General features: G+C 41.7%; 1 protein-coding gene across 1 annotated transcript in view; it reads right to left on the bottom strand.

Annotated features, from left to right (window-relative positions):
• ARVCF (ARVCF delta catenin family member) overlaps positions 1–25,204 on the bottom strand; it is a 151,864-nt gene that overhangs the window by 66,120 nt on the left and 60,540 nt on the right. The window contains exons 3-5 of the mRNA XM_054392879.1: positions 16,790–16,948; positions 8,025–8,632; positions 900–1,399 (exon numbers count right to left, since the gene is read on the bottom strand). Coding sequence (XP_054248854.1) covers positions 900–1,399; positions 8,025–8,632; positions 16,790–16,948 — 1,267 coding nt within the window. The remainder of the gene's footprint in view (positions 1–899; positions 1,400–8,024; positions 8,633–16,789; positions 16,949–25,204) is intronic.

Genomic DNA, 25,204 nt, shown 5'->3' on the forward strand with positions numbered 1-25,204 from the left:
TTTCTCCTTAGTTTAAGAGCTGACATCCTTTTCCACCCTCTTCCACTTAATGGCTGAACTCTGAAAGTTGGCATATACTTTATTGTTCTTTTTGGAAGATACCCAAAGACTAAGTTCAAATAAAACCCAGGTTGAATAATGGAGTTCTAAGTGATTGAAAAATCCCTGCAAAGCGTGCACTAACTCAGTAACTTTAAAACGTTATTGTCCCTCTTCTGATTATTGCAACAAGCAAACCCCACACCTACAGCATCTCAACAGCAGACTCCATACTCCTTAAAATCTGAGTTTCCCAGCCTGGAAGCACTGCAGCTTTATACACAGCCTCAGAAACCCCAAACTGGGGGCTGAAAGCATTCCTGAGGAGACTGACCATTCTACCGATGTGAAGTGGTGTGGATGTGGCAGCAGGAATAGTTCTCTAAGAGATTAACAAGGCAAGTTCTAGATTAGCATATTTTACCTCATGACTACAACATGCTGAGGGCAAATGCACAATAAATTACCTGTCAATGAAGTTGCTATAACTCATTTAAGCTTCAGTACCTCACCACATGCAGTTACACGCTACATCCAAGAAGCATCATCCATCTCCCAGCAGCCAGTGAAACCTGAGCATGCTACATACACAGATGATCTCCATTTCCCTGTGATGGGCACGTTTGCCTTAGGCTTTCTCACTCCACAAACCTGGTGCAGCTAGAAACAGCTGCAGCCAGTGATCTCAATTCTCCTTCAATATTCTAATCTCCAGAAATTCTTCATTCCTGAGGCTGAAAGGATCACAGGATATTAGGGGTTGGAAGGGACGTCTGGAGACCATTGAGTCCAACCCCCCTGCCAGAGCAGGGCCATAGGATTCTAAAGAATAATTAATTAAAGAAACTACAGACACTGACCTGTAATCAGCTCTCTGACTTCCATGTCATTTGTTTTTCGCAATAATCTGATCAATGCAGGGATCCCATCACAGTTCTTTATAGCCACCTTGTTTTCATTATCTTTCCCATAGGAGATGTTTCTGAGAGCCCCACAGGCTTTACGATGGACCTCTGGCTTGGGATGATCAAGCAGGCCCACCAAGATAGGAATCCCTTTAAGGTGCCTCACGTCCTTTTTGATTTTATCATTCTCATAGCACAAGTGCTGCAAGTAGGCTGCGGCGTTGGACTTGACCGGGTCAATGGGGTGGCTGAGCATGGCGATGACTTCAGGGAGGTCGGGGTCCCTCCACCGGGGGTCTTTACGAATGCTGTCAATGGAGGGAGAACGCTTCCCCAGCCGGTCAATGCTGGCCATGCTTCCTCTCTCTGGCTGTGCCAGTGGTGCTGCGTAGCCACCATGGAGGTAAGGTATCCTCTCTTCAACCATCTCTGTCTCGATGGGGTCATCGTAGCCTCTGTAAGAAGCAAGAGTCCCAGAAGAATGGGTGGGGGAAAGAAAAAAACCAAAGCAAAGAGTGCATTTAAACGCTGTGTGTCTTTGAGCCAGAGATTTCAGCTATGAGCAAACCTTCCATGATCACAAACATCATTAGGGACAGCATATTTATACTTTCAAATAATTTATTTGCAGTAACTTGAAAATTAACCATAGCTGGGTGCTCAATGATGGGACTACAGCACAGCAATGAAAGGATGACAGCAACTGCAAGTCATCAAACAGATTGCTTTCATTTTGGTCACTTAGCAAAACAATTATGATAGAGCTGGATTACATTTAGTAGGAAACATTGAGCTTCATTAATGCTGCTACTTCTGCACAAACCAAATCTCTAATTAAAAGCATTCAAGGCTTGGGCAGAAAACACAGACACTTTTCAACAAGTCTGCGAAGTTCCACCCTGTTTCCACATTGGTGCTCACACAAGTATGCTGAACTCCTCAATATGTGTAACAATATCCTGAAGTCCAGCTTGTACAGAATAATTCAGAACACACGTAAGAGCCTTTGGTCAAGAGAGCTGGCTCAAACTTTTAAGACCACAGTAATGTGCTGGACATTCAAAAGAAGTCCAGTACTCTAAGCTTTCCTCCCCTGATCAGTGACTAACCTGGATGCTAGACACTCTCAAGATCATTTACAGCATTAAAATGAATGGCATTCATCTCCTTGTGCCATAATTCACTTGGTGTGACTGAAGGTTGGTCATGACCAGTTAACATAGCTATTAAGGTATTACTGTCTTTGTTCACAAGCAACACACTTGTTTTAACACCACCACCCAACAACTACATCAGTATTTGTCAAGTATTTTTTCTTTAACAACCTGCTGCAACTATAATCTCTAACCTTTAGAAGAAAATCTCCTCCTCTGATCACTTCTCCCACTACTAGCTGGTAAAACAGAATATTTCTGTAAGAGATTTGTAAGGAAAGGGATTTACAGCTTCAGCACTTGTTAGTGAGGTGCCCTGACAATACTTCACCCCTTATTCACAGGGACACCTTGCACCCTCCAGAACACGCACAGTTTTTGTAGGGGAGCTTCAGTGCACATGCAGTGCATTGGTGAGATAATACTTAAGTCCTTAGGAGAAACAAAGGGAAATCAGAAGCTTGTGCACAATGACCCACTGGTCACAAACATGTTGATTTTATATGTGAGTCAAGTATTAACATATAAAATTGACGTGCTTTGCCCCAAGAGCTCACTCCCAACTCACTAACCTGGTTGAGAAGATGAAGAGCTGAGGTGACCTACTGAGGAGCTGAATCAAAATTCAAACTAATCCCATTGTTTTAAACCTCAAGTCTACAGAAGATTTCCCTTCTCCATCCTCTGTCCCCTCTAATACCACTTTTAACAGATGATAAAATAAACTGACTCCTTACATAATCTGTTTTTAAAAAGTTGCAGCTCTACCTTCCTGTTTTTCCCTGGCCAGATGAGCTAATACTCCATACTGTAGTTACCTCACCCAAGCAAGTAGTTTTAAGTGCTGCAAGATGATTCTTAAAAAACTCTCATTTTAAGCACTGACTGATGTTACTGAACGATTTCTGCTGCCATGCTGAAGAAAGTATAGACCATTAGAACTCAAAAAGAAAATGGAGCATGCTGTTATCCTAAAGGGACTGCTAATTAAACTAGACTCTGGGGTGCAGAGCAACCGGAGGTGGAGACTGAACTTAGTCTTGTACAATTAATGCTTTTAATGTTAAAAGCACATCTACTGACTTTAAGTTGCTTTAATTGCTGTTCTAAACCATAAACTGAACGAAAGGATAAAACCGGGCCAGTACCCAAAGCCCAGCCTGAACCTGAGGAAATCCTTTTATTGATGCAGTTATTTGTGTGTATGTATAATTCAGTCCTTGCTCTACACAGTAATTTACAATGTCTGGACAGCCCTTGTGTTTTCTGCTTCAGAACAAAGCTGTTTCCATCATTCCAAGAAGAAAGTAGCAACAGTGAAAAGATTTACTTTTGTTCATGTACACAGAGCAGAAGTAATAGAAAACCCCTTTAACTACTCCTTCAATAAAACTCCTGGTCTTACGAATGCAAATTTGGGACCACTAGCATTAAAACTACACCAAAACCTCATTTCCAAAACTCATCCTCATGCTAAATTCTCATTGCTAGCATAAAAGAAAAGTAGCAGAGGCTTAATTTTAATGATTGCCCTCTGCACAGCTGTTGCTTGCTTGACTTGGTAACTTGCAACTCAGCAAGTCCCATGATCTGCCCACGAGATATCTGCACAGCACCTCAATTACACCCGCACAATTAGGTTTCTGTCTCCTCATCCACGCAAATACACAAAGATAATTACTGTCTTGGGATACAGCTTGTTTGCTTCCACAAAGCCTTCCAAACAGAACCACACAGATAAGCCCATCTTCCTTATGCTATATCCTCTCCCCCATGCCACACAAAGCTTGTTGTTTTCACTGCAGTCACACAAAACAAAACTTCAGCGTCAGGACTTGAAATTGCAACACTGCCACAACAAGAGAGCACCACAGAACTCTTATGCCAACAATGCTAACTCTTAATTGCAAATCACTGTATCAAATATGAATCTGAAGACATAAAGAATCAAGTCATTAAAAGAAAAAGAAGCTCACATCCCAACTTGCTACTTATTCAACAATGTTTTTTTGAAAAAGGTTTCTTTCTTCCATTGTTCTAGAACAAAGTTACTGATGCACTGAAGACAGCCAGTAGGCTTTGATGATCCTTGCTTTTGATGATCCTCCTCCTCTTCTGAAATCCCCAGGACACAGAGCTGAGCAGAACAGGACATGGGAAGATGCTGTTTTGTGCTGCAGGGAATAGGCTGCATTCCAAAGTGCCAATGGATATGGAGAGCTGCAGGTGCTTTAGCATGAATCAGAGAGGGGTGGTGGGGAGGGCAGCAGCACTTAGAAGCCACCCACCTCCTCTCCTTTGACATGGGGCTTGGGTGCCAGGGAAGAGCAGACTAGGCAAAGACAAAAGCAAGTATCTATCAGACAGTGAAACACACCCAGTTTCTGAAGACAAATGAGTAAAATTATCAACACGTTTACAGAGCAAAGAAATCATCTTTCAGAGGCAGACTGGTGGAGGCCAAACCTGATTTTTCACCTTCACATCAGCTGAGCAGCTACACTGGAAAGGAAAGGCACTTGACACAGAAGAAGGACTACTGAGAGTTTCAGGAGATACAATCATCCGTGCTCAGGAGGCCAAGAGCTCTGTACTCTCAGGACTGAAGAGATCTGGTAGCATGCCAGAGCTGCTGACTGCAAGCATCTTGCCTTCCATCTGTTTGTAGCAAGGCAGCTGAGTTTTTAGGATGCCTTGGGTCTCACTAATCACCTGTCTCAGGGAATTGATCAAAACACATTCTAGCATAGATAAAAACTATGAGAGAGCTCGTGGATTTATCATCTTCCTTGTGGCTTCAACATAAGCAGATCTGAGTAAACAGGTGAAGGATTTACACATTTAATCCTCAACAACTCATACAAGTGTTACATTCATCACACAGTTTGCAGCTGGTGTCTGCTTAGGATAAAAGACCAGAAAGGCTTGGTATTTCAGTAGGGAACTTGTGCCAAATTGAAGAGGAACTCTAAAGTCTTTGTAGAATGAGGTCCTGCTTTTGCCAGGCTCTGCTTCCCCATAGGAAGACACACAAGAGCATTCAAAACTGGACTGAATCCTCTGCTGAGGCTGGTGATGAAAGAAGGTAGGCACAACAGATATTTATCTCTGATCAAATGGAGCAGGCAACGGATGGAAAGAACAATCTGTACTTGCAATCCCCTTGAACATGCTCCCCTCCAAACACAGCTGAGTTGCCTCCTTATCATGTAGGGGGGTGAGGTTCGCTACTACAGATTCAGATGAGAAACCTCCATTCAGTCCTCTCAGAACAGCATCAAAACTAAGAATTGACAGTAAGGATCCTTAATTTACCTTTAAACTACTAACAAATGAGAGCAGCACTTACTGGGGAGAAAATGAGAGAGTAACTTAAGTTTCTGCAATGATTTAGCCACCAGAAGAATCCATTCCCAACATGACGGAAGACACCTGATCTAAGTGTCAGTGTGTGCAGAAAAGCTTCCAGCAGTGTTATTATACCTGCTCCAGACATACAACTTTAAAAATCAAAAGTGCTATCCGTTTATCACATTTATTTAATAATTTTTACTAAGACCAAGTGATTTAAAAAATCCTAGAGAGGAATAATCAAGTAGTAATTACCTTCTTCTAGTACAAAGCACCATTTGTAGTCTTTAGTTTCCTGCAGATCAGTGGCAGATCTGAAACGCAGGTTTATTGAACTGTTAAGTATTTATTTGAAATGTCAAAAAGTACCTACTTAGGAAGAAGCCCCCATGCAATCTTCTGATGTTCTCACCAGCTAATGTTTGCTGTCACAGTCAGGCTAATTACTTGTCAAATTAAATACAGAAAAGAAACTCACAACAAAAGAAATGTAAAACAAAAATTGTGAATTGGTCCTACCCAAATCGCAAGGAACAATAAATCAAAGGGATGCTTTAAAAATCCAACAAACTTGAAAAATGCAAATAGTATGTTCTAAGAATACATTTAATTAATCATCAGGCATACAGTTGGAAACATTTTAATAAAAATGTAAAAGCACTGCTGCCTGACTGTTATTAATGAGAACTGTAAACTTGCTTAAGTGAAAGGGAACAACAATCAAAGCTGATGGACCCATCAGTATTTTGGCACCTACTGGCTGCAGATACTCCTTTTAGCCCCATAAATGCTGATGTGGTTCCACTGGTTGCTAAGCTTGCAAGATCAAAGACGTCAAAAGGGACTCACAGGAGCTCTGGGAGATATGCCTTGATATTTTTTCCCTCTTTTTTATTTATTTTTCTTAATATAGATGAGAATTCACAGGTCCTTGACTCCATTTAGCTTTAAAATGAACATCCAGAAACGTGAAGGAAGATAGAGCCATGAATGTATAAATGAAACAATCAACGACGTAACATCCCCAAGAAGAATCACAGAATAGCTTGGAAACGACCCCAGATATCCGGTACTCCAACCTCTCCACCATGGGCAGGGAAGCCTCTCAACTAGACTCAGGTCTCATACAGCCTGACCTTGAACACTTCCTCAGAGAGGAGGCATCCAAAACCTCCCCAGGCAACCTATTTCAGTGTCTCACTACCCTCATACTGAAGAGCTTCTTCCTAAAATCCAGTCTAAACATACTCTCCTTCAGCTTTAAACCATCCCCTTTGTCCTGTCACTAGACACCTTGTGAAAAGTCCCTTTCCAGCTTCCTGTAGGCTCCCTTCAGGTATTGGTCCCCTTGGAATCTTCTCCAGGCTCAACAACCCCAGCTCCCTCAGCCTATCCTCACAGCAGAGGTGTTCCAGCCCTTGGATCATCTTTGAAGCACACCTAGATTCCAAGAGCCAAAAGGCCCACGCAAATCCCAACAGCTACTGATGCTGAAGTGAAGCCCTTGGTCAGGAGAATTCAATCTAAAGAATAAAGAATTCTGCAGACACAGGGGCAGGTGGGTTCCAGACTCTCTTTACGGCTCTAAATTAAAAAAAGTAAGAATGAGAACTGAACTTGCATCAAAACATGAAACATGAGGGTGTGACTTCATGTACGTACATGGAAAAGTTCATACACTGCTTGGAAAACAAAATATACAAATTTTTCAGGTTCATACTCAGAGAATGACATTCAGCTGAGTAAGAAGACTCTATTCCCAAGCTTATTTATTTTTTAAATCCAAATGCAAGAGCTGATAGCTGCAAGCCCAGCAAACAACAACAAATACAGAAAATTAGACATAAAATAGAACATGCCTTTGAAAGGGGACTGAACCACATGTAATTTGTGAGACTGGTCACATCAGTTACATTAACTGCACCACAGATGCTCTTATCTCTTCTTTCTCTAGGCACAAAACAAAATAATGATCTGGTCTTACAAAATGCTGAAGTACTTCACAGTGAGGTTCACCACAACTTGGTCACGCAGCCGACCTGTGCAATTAGCACAGGATCAGGAGCTGAGGCTGTCAAACACCTCACAAGACAGCTTTTATGTAACAAGGCATCCCTTCACCACCAGGTAGCAGCTCATCTGCAACCCCAGCCAGCTGTTCAAAATGTTTGTTTGGCAGATGTGCACATAATGAGACCTGCCAGAAGTCTCACGGCTTACAAATCCCTCTTTTCACCTTGCTGGTGTGAGATGGCTCTAGGACGACACAACGTAGTCACAACTCTTTGTTTTAGGAAGAGGAAAAAAAAGTAACTTAGTCCTCTTCCACAAGATTACTGCTTTCTTTCTGAATTCAACCTAAATTATGCAGCCTCAAAACACAGTGAAAAGGCTCTTGAGCAGCACCCTTACTATTGTGTTTTTCATGTGCATTTTGCAGTCATTTCTGAGCTAATGAAATGGGGAGGTGCCACCTATTTGTCAGTCAAACAATTCCAGAACTTACCAGACCATTAAGAGCTCAAATAAGCAAAGCAGCTACAGATTAGAATGATAAAAAACAAATGGGTTTTACCTTCCTTTGGGAGGTCTTCCTCTCTCTGGCACACCTGCAGACGTCCTCCGGTTCACAGTGGAGTAATCAGGATCCAGTTCATACCCTTCATCATCTACTCCAAGGCTGCGGTTATCATCTTCCAGTCCATAGGGCTCCGGCTGGAAGCGTTCTGGCTGGGAGCGGTTCAAGTCAACATTGCTACCCACTGGCACCTGAGGCTGGGCAACAGGACCATAGTTATCCCTTCTGCTTGGCAAAGTGAAGCTACCGTCATCCGGCCTGTAAGTGTTTCCTGGCACATAGGCATAGCGAGGCCGGTAGTTGACACCCCGAGACAAGCTGCCGTAGTTATCAGACAGCTCTCCATAGCCATCGTGGCTGACGTAGGGGCGGTACTGGCCTTCGTGGCTCTCGGGGTAAGGATCACTGTAGTTGTTGTAAGATCTGGTTAAGGTGGATGATGCTTGTGGTGTGATGTACCGCTCCCCGTTCTTCATGTACCTTCTGTCTATGGAATCTGTGTAGCTGCCCATGGGAGATGAGCCGTCCATGGAGGGCAGGCCGTCGGGGCCAAGCGGCACCTGGCGCACTGTTCTTGTCGTGACTGTTTTGACCATTTTGGTAACCTGTGAAAAAATGGCAAATAATTATTTTCATTTTCTCCTTACCGCACAATGTGATGAGACACACAAGGAGGTAGAACAGTGAAAAAAGGAGAGAGCATCACAAAGCATTCTACATGACATGTCTGTTAAATGGAAGCACTGGTATACTCGTGAGTTCACCTATCAGGTTTAGGAATTAATAATTGCAAAATATTTCTATCAAAAACTGAAAATACAGGTCATAGAGGCAGAGTCAAGTGCACTGTAGGGCCCTTAGTACCAAATCAAAAGCACAGAATCACAGAATGCTTAAGTTGGAAGGGACCATGGAGACCATCTACTCCAACCTTCCCACCATGGGCTGGGATGCCTCTCAACTAGACTTCGCTGCTCAAGGCCTCATCCAACATGGCCTTGAACACTCCCAGGGAGGAGGCATCCACCACCTCCCTAAGCATCCTATTCCAGAGGCTCTTAACTCTTGTACTGAAGAATTTCTTCCCAAGATCAAGTCTCAACCATGTGACAGTGCATGCAAGCAAAGTTATCACACCAGTTCAGATTTACCCCAAATGTTTTCAGGAGGCATCTTTCCTAGAGTAGGTTTTATGATGTTGAGGAGCCACAGCCTGTCCTCCCACAATTACCAGAAATACCACATCACATTTTCTGGTTTGACAGAAATACAGACTCCTGTATTGTAGGCTGCCACCTGCTCTGGATCAAGTTTGCACCATCGTGTACCAACTTGATGGAGCTCCCATTTGGTAGCAATATTTAGGAAACCAAGATCTCAAACACAAACATTTGGGGCTTCTAGCTTATAGACAGGGCAACTGTTTTCTCTTTTAAGACCTGCTTATGTCTGACCCTCACCATAGAAGCTGAACAGGTAGCTGTTGTCATTGCATCATTTTGGTGACTAACAAATTTGCAGTAATGAACAGTAATGCCACACAGCTTTTGCAGCTCCCCGGAACACACTGGTCTAGACAAGCTTGTGTAAAACATGAAAGGAAAATATGTACACAAACACAGCTTTATCTTTGTTCCACAAATCACATTTCAACAGATAGAATCAGACTATTTCCAGTAAGTGACAAAAACTGGAAATTGTTAAGTGTCCAGAGGGCACTTGCGTTCAGGGTTCCTTACTAAAGGGCATGAACAAAAAGGCCTCAAGAGCCTCTGAGAATGTTCTGCCTCATGGGAAAGCTCTGGTAATCTGTGTAAGTGCCAGACAAACACCACTACTATTTACAAACCAGCAAAAGGCCTTCTGTTTTGGTTGGTATCCGAGGTCTATTAACTTCTGTACTGTCTTCCAGAGTGACCAGTAAAAGGTCATTTGGGGAGAACACAAAGACAAGCGGAAGTCAACCTAATCTTGGTTACCCTAACCCTAATACATTACTTTTTAAAGGTTAAAGTTACCCTAACACTAATAACTGCCAATTTTCAGCCCTTTCTAACAAAAAACAACCAAGCAACAAAACGAGACACCCATGAAGATGAGAAGGAGAATTACATACAGGGGCAGGAGGAACACAAACCAAATTGTTAAGGGATATATGGGGTTTAAAGTATTACAGAGGTAAAGGAAGCATCAATAAACTACAGTTTTCTTCATGTAAGTTGCAGAATGAAATGCACACATCAGAAGAAGCAGTAACTGTAACATGTATTCCTGGATCACTCAGTGGCTCTGAAGTCCAAATAGATATTTTGACCTTATAGCCTTTGATTTAAACATTTAGATTGCCACTAGATTACCCAAGCTGCTGCTAAAACAAAATAATTAGAATACATCTCTTGAAGCAGCTCCAAACATGTCCTCTATCCAGATGTTTTCACACAGAAACCCTAAACAGAAAACAAATCACCCAAACAGCATTTCCTTTCCTAGAGACATCTGTGGGCAAATGATACTTCAGCCTAATGAAGTAATGAAATCCTGCAAGACTGAAAGCAGCACAAATGGCTCTCCACCACCAGCATCATTAAACAGCACCACAATGCTGAATAAAGCATAGCCAGGTACCCACATGACTGTAGTATCTAATCTGGGCCAGAGAGGAAAGAATTTTCCTCTTCAAACCAAAGGCATTTTCCTTAGCAAAGAACCATCAGGGAAGATGCTAGCTTCTGCATCTCCAAATTGCTTTTCCTTTGTTTCTTTTTATCTGAAGTAAATGTCTTAATAACTGAAAGAAACTGCAAACTAAACATTTCTTTCATGACCTAGAATCCAAGAAGAGTTTTTGCTTATTACCTGTACACATCACTTCTACTTCACACTCAGCTCCTAGCATGAGAACTGCCATGGCATTTACAATAGTGGGCAGCAAAACAGCTGGTGTAGCTGACAGTAGCTCTTTGTAAAAGAGGATAGGCACAAGCCAACACAGCTCAGTATTCTCCTACTGAGGGTTGAAACAACAGCTTTATTCAGTGAAGTATGTTCATAAGAGTAGAAACAGCAGCATTTCTCAGGCCTGGAACATGCCAGCTTTGGATGCAAAGTGCCAGGCTTGTGCATTCTTGAATTTGGGAACCAGTAATGGGAATAACAGGATGCAAGGTGGCGTTTCAACAGCTTGATGAATCAGAAACGGATAATTTTGCCCAGGAAGGAAAAAAGAGACAGCTTCTAGACGCCAAGAAGAGCACTCACATTATGTCATAAGGCCTATTCTTTCAGCATTACTTAACAGGAGCCAAGTATTTTAAATCTAACTCCAAGTTTTGATTTTCAAGACCCATGTTGCCATGCATGCACAGTTGTCACACGTAATTTTCCATACAGCTGTCAAGATCAGACAATACAATAACCTAATACACCATATCTAGCTGCAGCAACAAGCTCTGACCTGCAGGGTCCTTGGACAAAGGCTTTGCTGCTGTGTCTTAGCATTCCAACTGTCAGTTCTGGACTCTTGCTCATTTTTTAGTATAATTTTTTGTAACAATCGTTGTTATTGTCAAACAGGATGAGGTAACACAACACAGGAATGTTATGGCAAGGACAATTGTCTACCAATAGTCAGCACATGTACACAAAAAAGGCACAAGAATTTCAGAATGCTATGAAAATCAATTCCTAGACAATTCATGACCTACCAGTCACTTAATGAATTTACCACCGTGCTCTCAGAGTATTTACAAAGATTTGGAGTTTTTCATATGACCAAGACAGAATGCAGGAGATTCATTTGCAGTTTCTTCACAAGCCAGTCAGCACATGTAAGAACAAGTTACCAATGTTAGCACAATTTCACCTCTATTACTTTCTGAATGCTCATTGTTAATGAGTGGAAAGAATCAAGCCCCCCTTGTCAGACACATAAAAAGGAACATTTCACTCAAGCAGTAAAGAAGACATTTCTCATAGCATAAAAACAGTCAGTAATGCTAAGGGTGTTATGGTGGGGCAATCAAACCTAGCCTTTCTATATTTTGAGAGAGTATTTCACTCATGCCTCGTTTGTCAGGAGTAGGCACTGAGATACAGCATTTATCATGTGATAAACAGACATTGCTTCCTGCAGGACAATAACGAGAAGCTTTTTGGAAGCAATTAGCACAGAGAGGAAGGTCCACGTATTAGGTTTCCAAAAGAAAAAGAAAAGGCAAACAAAACAAAGAAACAAACAAAACCCCCACAACCAAAAATCACCCCACCCACCCATCTTTATTTCTGGAAATCCAGCTCAAGGGAATGTTGTATTTATATTTCTTAAAAGAACAGCTGACAGCACAGCAATCTGCTCTCCCAGCATTTTTTGTGGTTTCCTTAATACTGATGCATTAGCCAGAGAGAATGAAGCTATTCCAAATGGGAGTCCCAGCAGACTCTCTTATCTGAGAGACACCTGATCCTCCAGATGTACCCCATCTCGAGAAAGATTTAGCAGCATGAATTCCCCGCTACAGACATGTTCTAATGAAAAACTGAGAGATACAAGTTACTTTGAGAGGGTGTCATCTGACTTCCCATTTACTTTCCATCTCTAAAGAAAATCTGTTTAAAGGGGTTTTTTAGCTTGATTACAAATCAGTGGTGCTCAATTGTTCCAATGCTACAATTGCAGAGTACCAGGTGAAAGCCTCAAATGCAGCTCTTTATTCCCTGTAAAAAATATTAAAGTTTCAACCACAGCAAAAGAAATTCTCACGTACCAACTTATTCAGGCCCTCTGCAAACAAAGCCTGCAAAGTTAGTGCTGTCATTGCTGCTCCCTCCACCCCAACACAGAAGTACATTCCAGGTTTACTGACCTTACTCTTATTCTCCCCTGCAGATAGTGGAATTATTTAACAACATAATTGCTGCAGGCCCCAGGATAATGTTTTCTCTAATTGTATTTCTGGAAAGCTATTTGCCAACAGAACACAAAAGAAATATTCATGGATTTGAAGCAGCTCCTGTATTTTTCTGTCCCTCATTTTTCTGTTCTTCTTGAAGGGTGGGAGAGCAAACATGAAAAGATCCAACAACTGGACTTACTGGATGCACGTGCAGGTGTCACAAGTAGACCCCTCCAGGTGCACAGACACAAGAGAAGGAAAGACAAGTGCTGTGATGGCTGTTAAAGCGAGCAGGTACCTGTAATTTTGCCTTTGCTCCAAGACTAGCAGTGCTAAAAGCCAGGTTGAATGGGATCTTGAGCAAGCTGGTATAGTAGGAGGTGTTCATGCCCATGGCAGGGGTTCAGAGATTTGATGATCTTTAAGGTCCCATCCAACTCAAGCCATTCTATTATTTTGTTATTGAGGTTGGTTTTGTTTTGTCATTTCTTTTTTTTTTTTTTAAATTTTGACAAATTAAGTGAATTATAAAAGATGACTGGGCTAAAAGTTTTGTTGAAACTATGTCATAAGCCAAAAAAAAAAAAAATGAGGGGAAATGCATGAGGATAAAAGCATTGACATTTCTGAGAGCTTGTTTTTCAACTGCAGACTGCAGAAGTTAATCAACCCAAGCAGGTTGAAGCTATTACTTTTCTATTAAATGCTGTGTAAGAACTCACCCTGTTGGTTTTCAAAACAACAGCTCAAATTTCTCCCCTTCAATTTTAAGCTTGAGGTTTGACATTTTGAAAGGGCCCTCAACTTCTCCCATTCCTGCTCTATTACCTGATTTCTTTGAATTTTTCCACAAAGTTTCAAAGAACTGCACCTCAGGGTACCTGGCACTGCCACAACTGAAGAGTTTCAGTCACAAGCACTTTGCTGTTGCTGGCACTAGGAAGTGGAATCAGCACTTATGGCTGTTGGAGAAGATCTGGCCTTGCTGGGTGTTAAGAAGCACCAAGCAAAGGGATGGACTACAAATTAAACAACTTTGTACACAGATGGATTTCACAGTTCATTATCATAAACCATCATTTTCAATAAATAAAAATGACCTAAATTGCTTCAATCTTTTAGCATTTCAAAGATAAAAGGTGCCTGAAGGAAGAAAAGAGTAAACACCACCACAAGCACACACACACACATCTAATTTGCTTTACGGAGTTCTCTTGAGCCACTTCCAAACAGGCTCCCTGTAACACGTGGCAGAGATCCAGCTGACAGGCAAGAAGCAGCAGTGTCTCCCCAAGGTGACTTTCACTGTTTTAGCACGATAGGTATTTGGCTTCCAGACAGATTATAAAGTTGAAATGAAGTATTATCTGCTACATCTTTTGTGCAGTGAATGGTATGTAGGGACTTAGTACAGTACTAAGAGAATAACAGTTTGAGGAAAATGACTCTGAGATACCTCATTTTGAAAAGGCAGATGTTCTCTATTTAAAACATGTCAAATAGTAAATTCTATTATGCCTTCTTCCTGCTTCACTGCTACAAGCAGCTTCAAAGATGTGGGGGGAAAAGCACAGCAAAACTGTCAGTGCTTCTAGATTAAGGTTGTTTACTTAATATACTGCTGAAGAGAATAATCTCTATAAATCTGAAACAATGGGGGGAAGGGGAATAAAGGAACAGCAGTACATAGGAGCATTCACAGATATGGCTTTTGCTATGCTTCATTTCAGGAGGTGTTTCAGAGGCATCACTCTCCAGCGAGCTAAAGATTCATACAATTCAGCAAAAATAAAGGAAAATTTTCTTTTGAAGAATCAAAAAATGCACACTCAATGGCATTAGACTGACTAATCCCCACATCAACTATCCAGCAAAGAAAGCTTACATTTGGAAAACATCTCTGCTCTCTTTGGCTCTTAAAAACCCATGACCTGTGTTATTTACTCAGTCAAAGGAAGTATCCTGTGCTGCTGCCAGCTTCTTTGTGAGACAAATATACACTACCTGTATTAAGTAACATATTAGCTATTACTGAAAAAACACGTGAGGATTCCCACCAAAGGAAATGTTTCTCATTTACAAGCATGAGTATGTGAACACTAAAAGCAAGGCCATATTAGTCATGTGGGGTTTTTGTTTGGTTGGTTGGGTTTTGGGGGGTTTGTGGGTTTTGTGGTGGAGGGCTTTTTGGTGTGTGGTTGGTTGGTTTTGTCTGTGTGTGTGTTTTTGTTCTGTTGTTTTGATGTGTGGGGTTTGGGGTTTTTTTTTTGTATGTGTGGTGTTTTGTATGCATGGTTTGGAGCTTTTTGGTTGGTGTTTTGGTGTCGGTTTTCTGTTTGTTGGTTTGGGTTGGGGTTTTTTGGGTGTGATTTTTTTTGTGTTTGGGTTTTTTTCCTTGTTGTTTTCTTGTTGTTGCTGTGGGTTTTTCCTGTCAGGGAGGGAACTTGCATAGGCAGAGAACAGCAGTTTCTGGGCTCAACAAAAATCCTACTACTGCACAGAGCACGCTCAGTACATGTGCTTGCACCTCTCACCCTAGAGAAATGCTTTTCTTTGCTGTCCTCATCTGAGCATCAAGGTCAGAACTTTGCCACTGCACAGAGTTACCTTTCTCTGTAAGGCTCTAAATACAACAGTATGATTTATAATAGCACTATGATGGTACCTATTAGAAGTGATAGTAAGTCAATGCCAATTAACTCCAGGACATTTAAGGGATGCTACTAAACCCCAGTGATACTTTTCACATTCCCTACCAAAACAAAAAGCAAACCAAAGACCAACATGATTAAACCAAACAATAAAGTCTGATCTCAGATTCATGTCTAAGAACTGTTAAATCCATGCCATATTAGCACAGCACAAAAAAAACCCAAAACAAAGCCCTTCCTGAGACAACTACCAGCTTAGCAACATCACAGCACCTCTTCCAGCAGAGTTAGGGCCAAGCCAACCCTGACGTTACAGGACCACTTCACTCAACAACTGCATTTTATTATTACTATTATTATTTTAATTTATTTTAAGAGTTGGTCTTTTTAGCAATGAAGAATGAGGAAACCTCTCCAGATAGCATGTTAAGTTGAAGTCAGTGGCATTATCTGAAACAACCAGAATGCAGAGCAAGACAACTACGCACACTCCCGCATTCTGGACACACTTCAGTGTCTGAAATGAACTCCAGTAATAGCAGCAATCCTTGCTGTTTGAAATGGAACAGTAGCTCTGGGGTTGCTGCTTTTTCACTTTTCTTCTCCCATATGCAGACAAAATGCCTGTTTTGAAGCTGTCACTGTCTTTTCTCATGGGAAGATGGAAAAATAGCAGGTATACCACACAGAGGAGAAAATCTCACCTTTTAGGCTAGGACAAACACACAGGCCAGCCTTATCAATGGCATGACTATTTCAGAAACTATTTCATTCCCTGTGGTCCTGATATCTAGGGCCACTGCATGGCCTCTCCTCTATTTTTACAGTGGTAGCTATCATTTTATCCACTTGCATATCTACATTTACAGTCTCCTAAAACTATGCACTACTGTTAGCACATATAAAGAGGTGTCCATCCCCACTGTAATTTTATCACTTCCTTCCTGTAAGTAACAGTAGTTGTTGCTGCCACTAAGAAGAAACCAGCATTTCTTCCAAACAAGTCACAAACTAAGCAACACAGCTGATAGGGACCAAAAGTAGACATAGAGGTGAAACTGGAAAAGCCCTGAACTCAGTTTTACTGGCAAATAGAACATTCAAAATCCCTGCAGATCACAACAGCATCATTGTCATTGTTCATGCTGCTTCATGCTACTTCATTTTTTTTTTATTATGTGGTATTTTGCCATTTTCTCATTGGTTATTCACCTCTCACCTTGGTTTCAGTTCTTCTTGTGGTACCATCTTCAGAAGTGACAATAGACACATGGGAAGTGGGAGTGCCTGGGTCTTCCTCCACAGTGACTGTTTCTTCCACCATTTCTTGAGGCTCTTGCATCATTGCTATTGATGTCTGGTTACTGGGGCTTTGTTCCTAAAGCAGCAGGCAAAAAAAATAAATTAGCTTTTTGCTTCTACCATCATAATATTAACTATTCTGTTGATTTGAGCATTCTCAATTGAAAAAACACCTTTTGCCCAACAACTTGCAAGTAGACATTCAGAGAAAGAAGTATTTGCTCTCTCAAGAAAGTTGGGCTCAGCTCAGTAAGTGGAAATCATGTGAAGCATCTATCAAAACTTCAAATTTGTAGGTAACTTACTACAGATGAACAGACATTTTAACCTTATAGTTAAACCTGCTTTAAGCTTTCTCTTCAGTGCCCAGTGTAGGAGGAGTGGAATTTTTGTCTGTAGAAACATTCATTCTGTTCCACAGTGAACAGGACCATTGCCTTTCAGAGCGGTTAATCTTAAACATTGTTACAAGTTTATTTCCATTTGGTAAAATACACTCATTTGCAGCCTACACAAGGCTATAAAACATCAAGACCTACTATTAAACTGACACCTTCCTCAAACTCTCCAAAGCAATGATAATTTAAGGAAATAGATAGCTAGAGATTAATAGCTGAATCATGGGAAATGTTATCCTTCTGCCACCCTCCCTTCACTAAGTCTGGAACAGCTAACTGGTTATAAGTTTATTTAAAATTTATAACAGATAGACGACATAAACACTAAACAGAAAGCAGATCAAAGGCTGGTTCTACCCTTAGGGCACATTTCTGTTTCTCCCCAGCACTAATGCCTGTCCTTTCCTTTTTCTTACCCAATTGTATCTCAGCACAGAAATCAGAGAAGCTCTCCTTTGGTAGATGAATGTATTTCAGAAGTTTCACAGCAAGAACTGGCTTGCACCCTGAGAAGAAAGACTCTTCCCCAGCATTATGAATCCTCAGTTCCATAAAATGAAATGACAGATTGTTCATTTCATTATAAGCCCTGAAGGTATCGGGCTACACAGGCCTCAAAGCCAAAGCAGGGCTCTTGTTTGCACATCTTGTCAAACAGGCACACAAGGAATATCCTTTATTAGTGAATATCCACACACACACAAATATCAGCACAACACTTATTTTCTGACCTAGTGCCCCAAATTGCAGGCTGAACACATTTTCCTTAAAGAAAATACCAGGAGCACATTCAGTATACCTGCTCACATCACAGGAGAACAAAATGATGGCTTTAATCGCATCAAGGTTTAAATATTCTCTCTCTGTGAGCAGCTTCACCACCGGAGAACTGCAATCTTATATTCTGCAGTATTTAATTTAGAAAAAATTGCACTTCATTCCAAAGATGAACTCTGGATTGCTCCTTTTGCTGAGTCATGTTTTATGCAAGCCCTGAAGGACAGTATCTTCCCAAGTGACCTTATGGTGCTGAGCAGGAGCAGAGTACTGAGGTGTCATTAAGCTCCACAGTGAAAAGTGTCATTTAATCCTTGCATGAGCCAGAATTTTCTCTGAAATAAGCATGAGATGCCCCTGTTCTGTTTACTTTACTTACAGTTGTATTCTGACATTCTGGAACTTGGAAATTCAGTAAGGAAGCCACTTCCCTTTTCACGTAAGCGCTAATAATAATCAAGACCACAACAATAAGCCTCAGGCAATCATCTCAGTCAAAATGCAACAAGGACAGCCTTCAGAGATAACACACTCTGGATCACCAGAGGTGACACAAGCAGCCACTACTTTCACTACTATTGAAACCACAGAATAACTCAGACTACAAAATCAATGGGAATAAGGCTTCCAAAATCCTGGTGAAAATCACTTCTTCCAGTCTGCAGTACTTCATTGTTATGGCCATTATCTTAAGATAACACACTGAATGCTTTATGGGAGAGCTCAGATGTCACATTATGTCTTCTGCCCCACATCTTCAGAAGGAAACTAGCTCCTGGGATAAATATATGAAGCCCTTCATGTTTTTCTTGAAGATACTATATTCTAACCCCAACTCCTGTCCCTCTCCAAACCACGACACCTCAGCCACAGTAAAACCACCCACTAAACAGAAGAATTTATACTGTATTGCAATACAGTAAAGACTCAGAACTTCTATTCATCTTCATGCACCCCCAGCCTTACCAACAGCAAAGAAATCAGTTACAGAGTGAGATTTTTTCCAACCTGTCCCTGTAAACCACATCATCACCTCCAAGGTATGAAAATGCCAAAACTGCTTCAAGGTAGGACCTTACCACTCCTTTCACACTCATATGTACAAGCAGACATCCATCACTCTAATATCTAGCTGCATCTTGAGGTCACTGCATGAATTTACATCTCTTCATTCCCTTCTGGATTATTCAGAGGCAAACTCTGCTTGAGAAAATAAACCTGAGGAGATGGAAGGTGGAAAGAAGTATTTTGCTCTTTGGGCTTTTGTAGAACTTTTTCTTTATGAAGAAAAATAAAGTCTCCCTTTGTATTCAGACTGCCTCTGGGCAAAAGAAACCTTTAAATCTGGGCACTTAAACATGAGCGAATTGCAAGCTAGGGCATACTGACTTTAAATGAGGACTGTGCTAGTTTTCATCCTTTGGCTGCTTCTAAAACGAAGATTCAGGAAGATATGGTACAGACCTGAATTCCTACAAGAGAAAACTATTGTTAGCAAGAGACTGTTCTAAGCATCAAAAAGAATAAAAGCTTGCAAAATTCAAGGTAGATATCTTCATACAGACAACTAGCCAGACTCATCTTGGTTTTTCCTTCTTACTTTGTGAGCTACTAAGGGATGTAGTGAGCAAAGAGGACAGCGTAACATCCAGTTTAGGCTCTAATTTAGTTTAAGGAGGTGATTCTTTGATCTCCAAAACCAGTACTTTCTCCACATTGCTAATCTGGAGTTTTCACAAGCTAACATTAATGTAGAAAAGATGCAAAGATTTATCTGTTTTTAGTTCCCATCGTTAAGGATTTTAGGTCATCAGAAAACGCAGAAACTGGGACGCAGTACCCCTTTCAACTGCCTTCCTCTGTGCTCAGCTTCTGAGTCAGTATTTAGGACGCTCTTTTGCTAAACACATCTCAGCATCTCAGATTCCAAACATTTGGCAGGTAAGTCTAATTATTCAAAGTGAAACACAAGTTGCCAGAGTTGGAACCTGACACCCCTAACGAATAATCCTATCAGTAAATCCCTGCCTGCTAGAGGTAGGTAACTCCAGTTTAGAACAACACACGCTCATTCACTGGCCTTGTTGGGGGCCTTCAAACCAAAAGCAACCAGACAATTCCTCTTTTTCTGTAACTGGCCAAGACCTTGTGGTCTTTCCCCTACTGACACGAAGGGGGGTGTTCCCCAGCACAAAAGGGATCTGCCATGTCACAGGAATCCCTGTCATCAGCTGAGCATCTGATAATACCTCTAAAGGGAGCTTCCTTCCATCCCTCTTCAATGGAAGACTGTCAGGATCCTTGATAATCCGGCAGGTTGGCTCCCTCCTCCTTCAGGGATCCTCCCTTTGAAGTACTCAAGGCACAATAGCTCAACTACAGAAATCTTGACACAGGGAGCTTCAATGGCCAGCAGCGCCCTGAGGGTCAAGGCACTGAAAGGAATTTGTTTGGAAGGCTAAGCAGGAGCCTACTTCCACAGCAGGTGAGGAGGGTGAGCACGACAGACCTGGTATGGCAGCCAAGTTTAACCAAGAAGCAGTAACAAAGTGATGAGGGAAGCTCAAGGTCATCCTAGGAAGCACTTCTGCAGGTCAGCAACAGCCAGATAGATCCACAGTGACAAGGCAGGCCTGAGCTCAGGCTGGGCAGTCAGTCTGCAGGTCCAGGTCTGGATCACTGGGGTCCATGGCCAGGCACAGGCATGGCTTGGACTGAGGACTCAAGGCTGAGTTTAAATAAGTAGAGCTTTCAGATCTCTGGATGGAATCCCCACATAAAGCTGGTCAGGGCCATTGAGGTCTCTCAGTGCCCTCAGGGCCTTGAGGGATCCCCCACAGCCCCTCTAAAAGGGAAGTTCTCTTGCAATAAACACACATTTCAAGGTGGTATCATCCCCAAAATTGTTAAGCATTACCCATGAGCTTCCTCTCAATGATCTTGATCTCCGTCCAAGAAGATTCCAGAACACCATGAGATGAAGAGAACAGATTCCCATTCAGTTATTGGATCTGGTGTCAGTAGTCATGGCCTTTCTGCCCCACTTTTCTGAGTCCCAAATGAATCCTATCATGTTGATCTATGCTTGCACCTCCAGTGTGCTCTAAAAAACTCAAGCTATTTAAAAAGCAAAACAACAATCAATTTCTCCCTAGCCTGTAAAAGTTAAGTGCAGATGAAACAGCTAAAGACCTTGTAAAATAAGCAGAAATCATAAAATAACAGTAATTCTTGTTCTGTTAAAAAACAGGATGATTTACCATTTAGGGCACATATCTCCTAGGGCTTATTTTGCATTAGAATATTACAGCTCCTATAATCATCACCATTCCAATTCCTAGGAGTTGTATTTCCATCCAAGTAGCTATTTTATTTTTTAATAAAAGAATAACCTCCCCCAGGAGGATTAGACATCCTACTTTAAGACAGTAAACAAAGTTCTTTATTCTCTGCCTATGAAACAATTTAAACCAGACTGGAAATAATATAAAATTGCAGGAGATTATTACTTCTACTACAACAGTCCCTCTTCAAACCCACTGAAAACATGTACATTGAATCATCATTCTCCCAGAGATACTCTTTGTTCAGTAGATTGCAATGCAGGCTATTCAGGCTTACTCCAGGCTACTGTCAGACAGCAAATTTGAAGGTTTTTGCAAATCACAAAGGCTGGATTCTACAACAGTGGACATACTTGTCCTCAGCCAACCTCTGCACAGACAAAGCTCAAGTGTATCAACTCTTGTGAAACTCATTACAAGTCTGGGAGTAATTAATGACATTGGACAACAATGCTAATTGAATTAAACGTGGATTGTCTCTCCTCCTACTACTCTTTGTTTAAATTACTTATTAAAGCTTCAGCCTCTGCAAAGCATGAGATTATTTATAAGCGCAAAGCAGGCAAACATTGGTTTTGTCAGAGTCAAGTCTGAGGCTGATGTTCTGCCCCACTGATCTCCTTCCAGCTTAGGTCTGCACTTCCAGTTCAGTCATGTCCTCAAGCTGTAATATGCTTGAAGGCATGTGGAGGAGAAAGGAGACAAAAAAGGCAAGTCTGCAGGAACACACCAACTGAAAAGTCTATCTTGAGGTTTGTGTTAGACTGGTATCCCAATGGGACATCAACAAGGAAGAAAAATCACTGGTGGAATTTGTTTAACTTGGTGTAGTTGTGGCAGATCTTTCTCCAGTAAAAGATCCATCTCCCCAGCAGCTAAAGGCTTTCAAATCTGACTACCATCACATCTCCTGCCTTGGCAGGACCCCCTTTTCTTTCACCACACCCTGAAGATCCCTGTTGTGCTCTCTGCCCTGCATTTTCCAGAGAGCTTTCTGTGCATCTCAGTAGCACAACAGTTGGAACCCAGGCTAACCAGAGCATGTGCACATCGCTGTACCATCTGACAGGCAGCCATACAGGACACGGTACAGGACTCCTTTTAGATGGTGCTTCAGGAACAGAGAAATAGGCAAGCCCTGACAAAGCACTGCTTGCACCACTGAGGCAGGACACCTTCCGGAAAAACACAGAGTCTTATCTTCAAGGTTTGCAATATATGCACTCCTCCAGTACCAACAAACCACAGCAAGGTCCAAGTCTTCAGCACCAAGCACAGGTCACACCTGGTTCAAGCTCTTCACCATCGAGGGAAACACTGCTGCACAGCTAGGAGCAAACGATGACCTACTGAGGCAAAATGGCTCTGGAACAATATGAAGCACACAGAGCAGCCCGTGCTGAAACCCAGGCAGTACACAACACTAGATGGAGAGGTTGCAAGATACACAATGACTTCAAGACAGGAATACATAAATATCTACTTCGCTGCACATAAACTGTTCTCCATTTAGTAAGTCTACTTTCTCTGGTTAAATGCCATGTAAAACGAAATGTGGTTTACATATATATATAAATATAAATATATAACGATGGCTATATACACAGTGGATTCAGCTCACTTCAATATGAACCCAAACACATTAACCTATGACAAGCTTCAAGCTCTGCCCTAAGGCTGGTCCATTCAGAACATAAGGAAAATGTTAGCCCTAAATGAAAGCAGGCAGTCCTGGCATGGGGCACCAGAATGAACTCAGCCACACACCACAATGCACCAACTGTTTCCTGAACACTTACACACTTCCTTTGTCCTTTAGAAACACACACGACAAGCCACTAACAAATAATGCCAAGAGCTTTTAAAGCACCAAGGTTAAAAAGGAACATTTCAGCAACTGAAAAAGAAAAACCTCAACTACAGAACTTTTGAAAAGCCACAAAGAGCAGCTTTTTTTTTCACAAGCAGGCATGGTAATTGACCGTCTGATGGCATCACACCTTTCAGGGAAAGCAAGAGGCGGAGGTGAAGGAGAAGGAATCAAAACCCAGACAAGGCCTGCGGTAGCAATATTCATCCCTCAAGCACTGCAAGGCACACTGGGGTTCTGTTCAGCCACGCGGTAACTGCCCATCACAGGGAAATCCACAGTGCTTGCCCAACGGTCAACAAAGAGGGCTTTTATGCTATTTTAAACAGATCTGAAGTGTCTCAGTTAATGGAAGACCGGGCAATTGGCCCTCAACTATTTCTAATTGACTGGAATGATGGATGAAGCTAAAGGGAAAGCTGACCCACTGAACTTTTCCATAGAAAGCTAGAAAACTGAAGGAGATTGTAAACAGTTTATAAGAACGAGAAGTGGGAGCGGCAGAATCCCAGAGGCTTTGCTCCTCTCAACCTGCTGTTGTTTCAGACGAAGGAAAACAAAGGGCTTCAATTCAGAGCAACAAACAACAAGAAATACAAGGGAAGGCCTAACAAATAGGGTATTTTTCCCATGCTCTCCTCCCCTTTCTCCAGTAGCTACTTAGCTCTGCCATGCAAGCTGGTCCTTTGAATCAGAAAGGGCAATTTGTCACTTTGACAAGTAAGATGTCTCTCAGGGCTCTGTATTGCCTTGCCCTGCTTTCCAGATTGACTGGGTGTTAACCAGAGGTGTCAAGACATTCCATCTTGGGCAGCTTCAACAGATGTGATAATATATACTTAAATCTTAGGTGTTAATCAGTCCCACTAAAGCTAATGCTCAGCGAATCAAGCATGCCCATTGATTTTTCAGAACAAAGCAATCACCAGCAGCTTTTGTACTGCAAAAGGACAGTACTGCTGCAATGTGACAGAGCAGTCTGCTGACCTACACAGCTCCTAGGAGAGACAAGTGTGGACAGATCTTCCAGGCAGAAAAATGGATGCATAACAAAAATTCGAATTCACAGCAACTAGATTCATGCAGCTCAGTGAGATACCTAAATACACAGTAACTTATCTCTTCCTCTCCACTCCAAAATGAAGAATAGGCTCTCCAGAACAGTTCAGATCTTGCACAGTCTAATCACTTCCTTGGACTCGTTCAGCTCTTGCCACTGGTACTGCAGGTAAACGATGTCAAGTGTTTCAAGAAAGCATTAGAGCTGGGGGATGAATCGAGGGCTCAGAGCTTCAAGATGTTGGAAGTCTATGGTAGAAACCAGAACTGGACAAGAGTATCACAATTCATCATTCTGTCCTTTAGCCACAAGCCCTTTTCTTCCCTCAGTGGTTCAGCAAGATAAAATAAAATATTAGCCATTATTTTCCAATATGAATTTGAGAAAGGAAAGAAGAACAAACAGCTAGCACACACAGTGTTAGGGCTAGCCCAGTTTCTTTTAGCTGTCAGCAGCATGGCTACTCTTTATCTGGAGATAAAGTCTGCCCACTAGGAAACATTACTAAATGAGCAGGAAATTACTGTTTCTCACCAAGATTTGTACAGACAGCTTGCTTTGAGTTGCCAAGCTACCTCCCAAAAACAAACACAAAGAAAATCTGCATGCCTAATCTTTGACCAAATCGAGAAAGCATCTGACTTACTTCCTTTCTGGAGTCTTTCAGATGAACAAACTAAGGCTAAATTAAGGAGATTTTTGGTGAGATGAGGTTACACCATGGATTACATTTTCCAGCAAGCCTTTTTTTTCATCTCCACCTGCTTACTCTACAATGCTGGCATGAAGAGTGGTGTGGGATGATTCATTTGTACATTCCTTTCTGCAAGAGAGGCGTTCAGCTTTCATTTCTTTTTGGCCCCACACAGTTTGGGTCATAAAT

This window comes from Indicator indicator, chromosome 26, assembly GCF_027791375.1.
Source record: "Indicator indicator isolate 239-I01 chromosome 26, UM_Iind_1.1, whole genome shotgun sequence".
Classification (NCBI taxonomy): Eukaryota; Metazoa; Chordata; class Aves; order Piciformes; family Indicatoridae; genus Indicator; species Indicator indicator.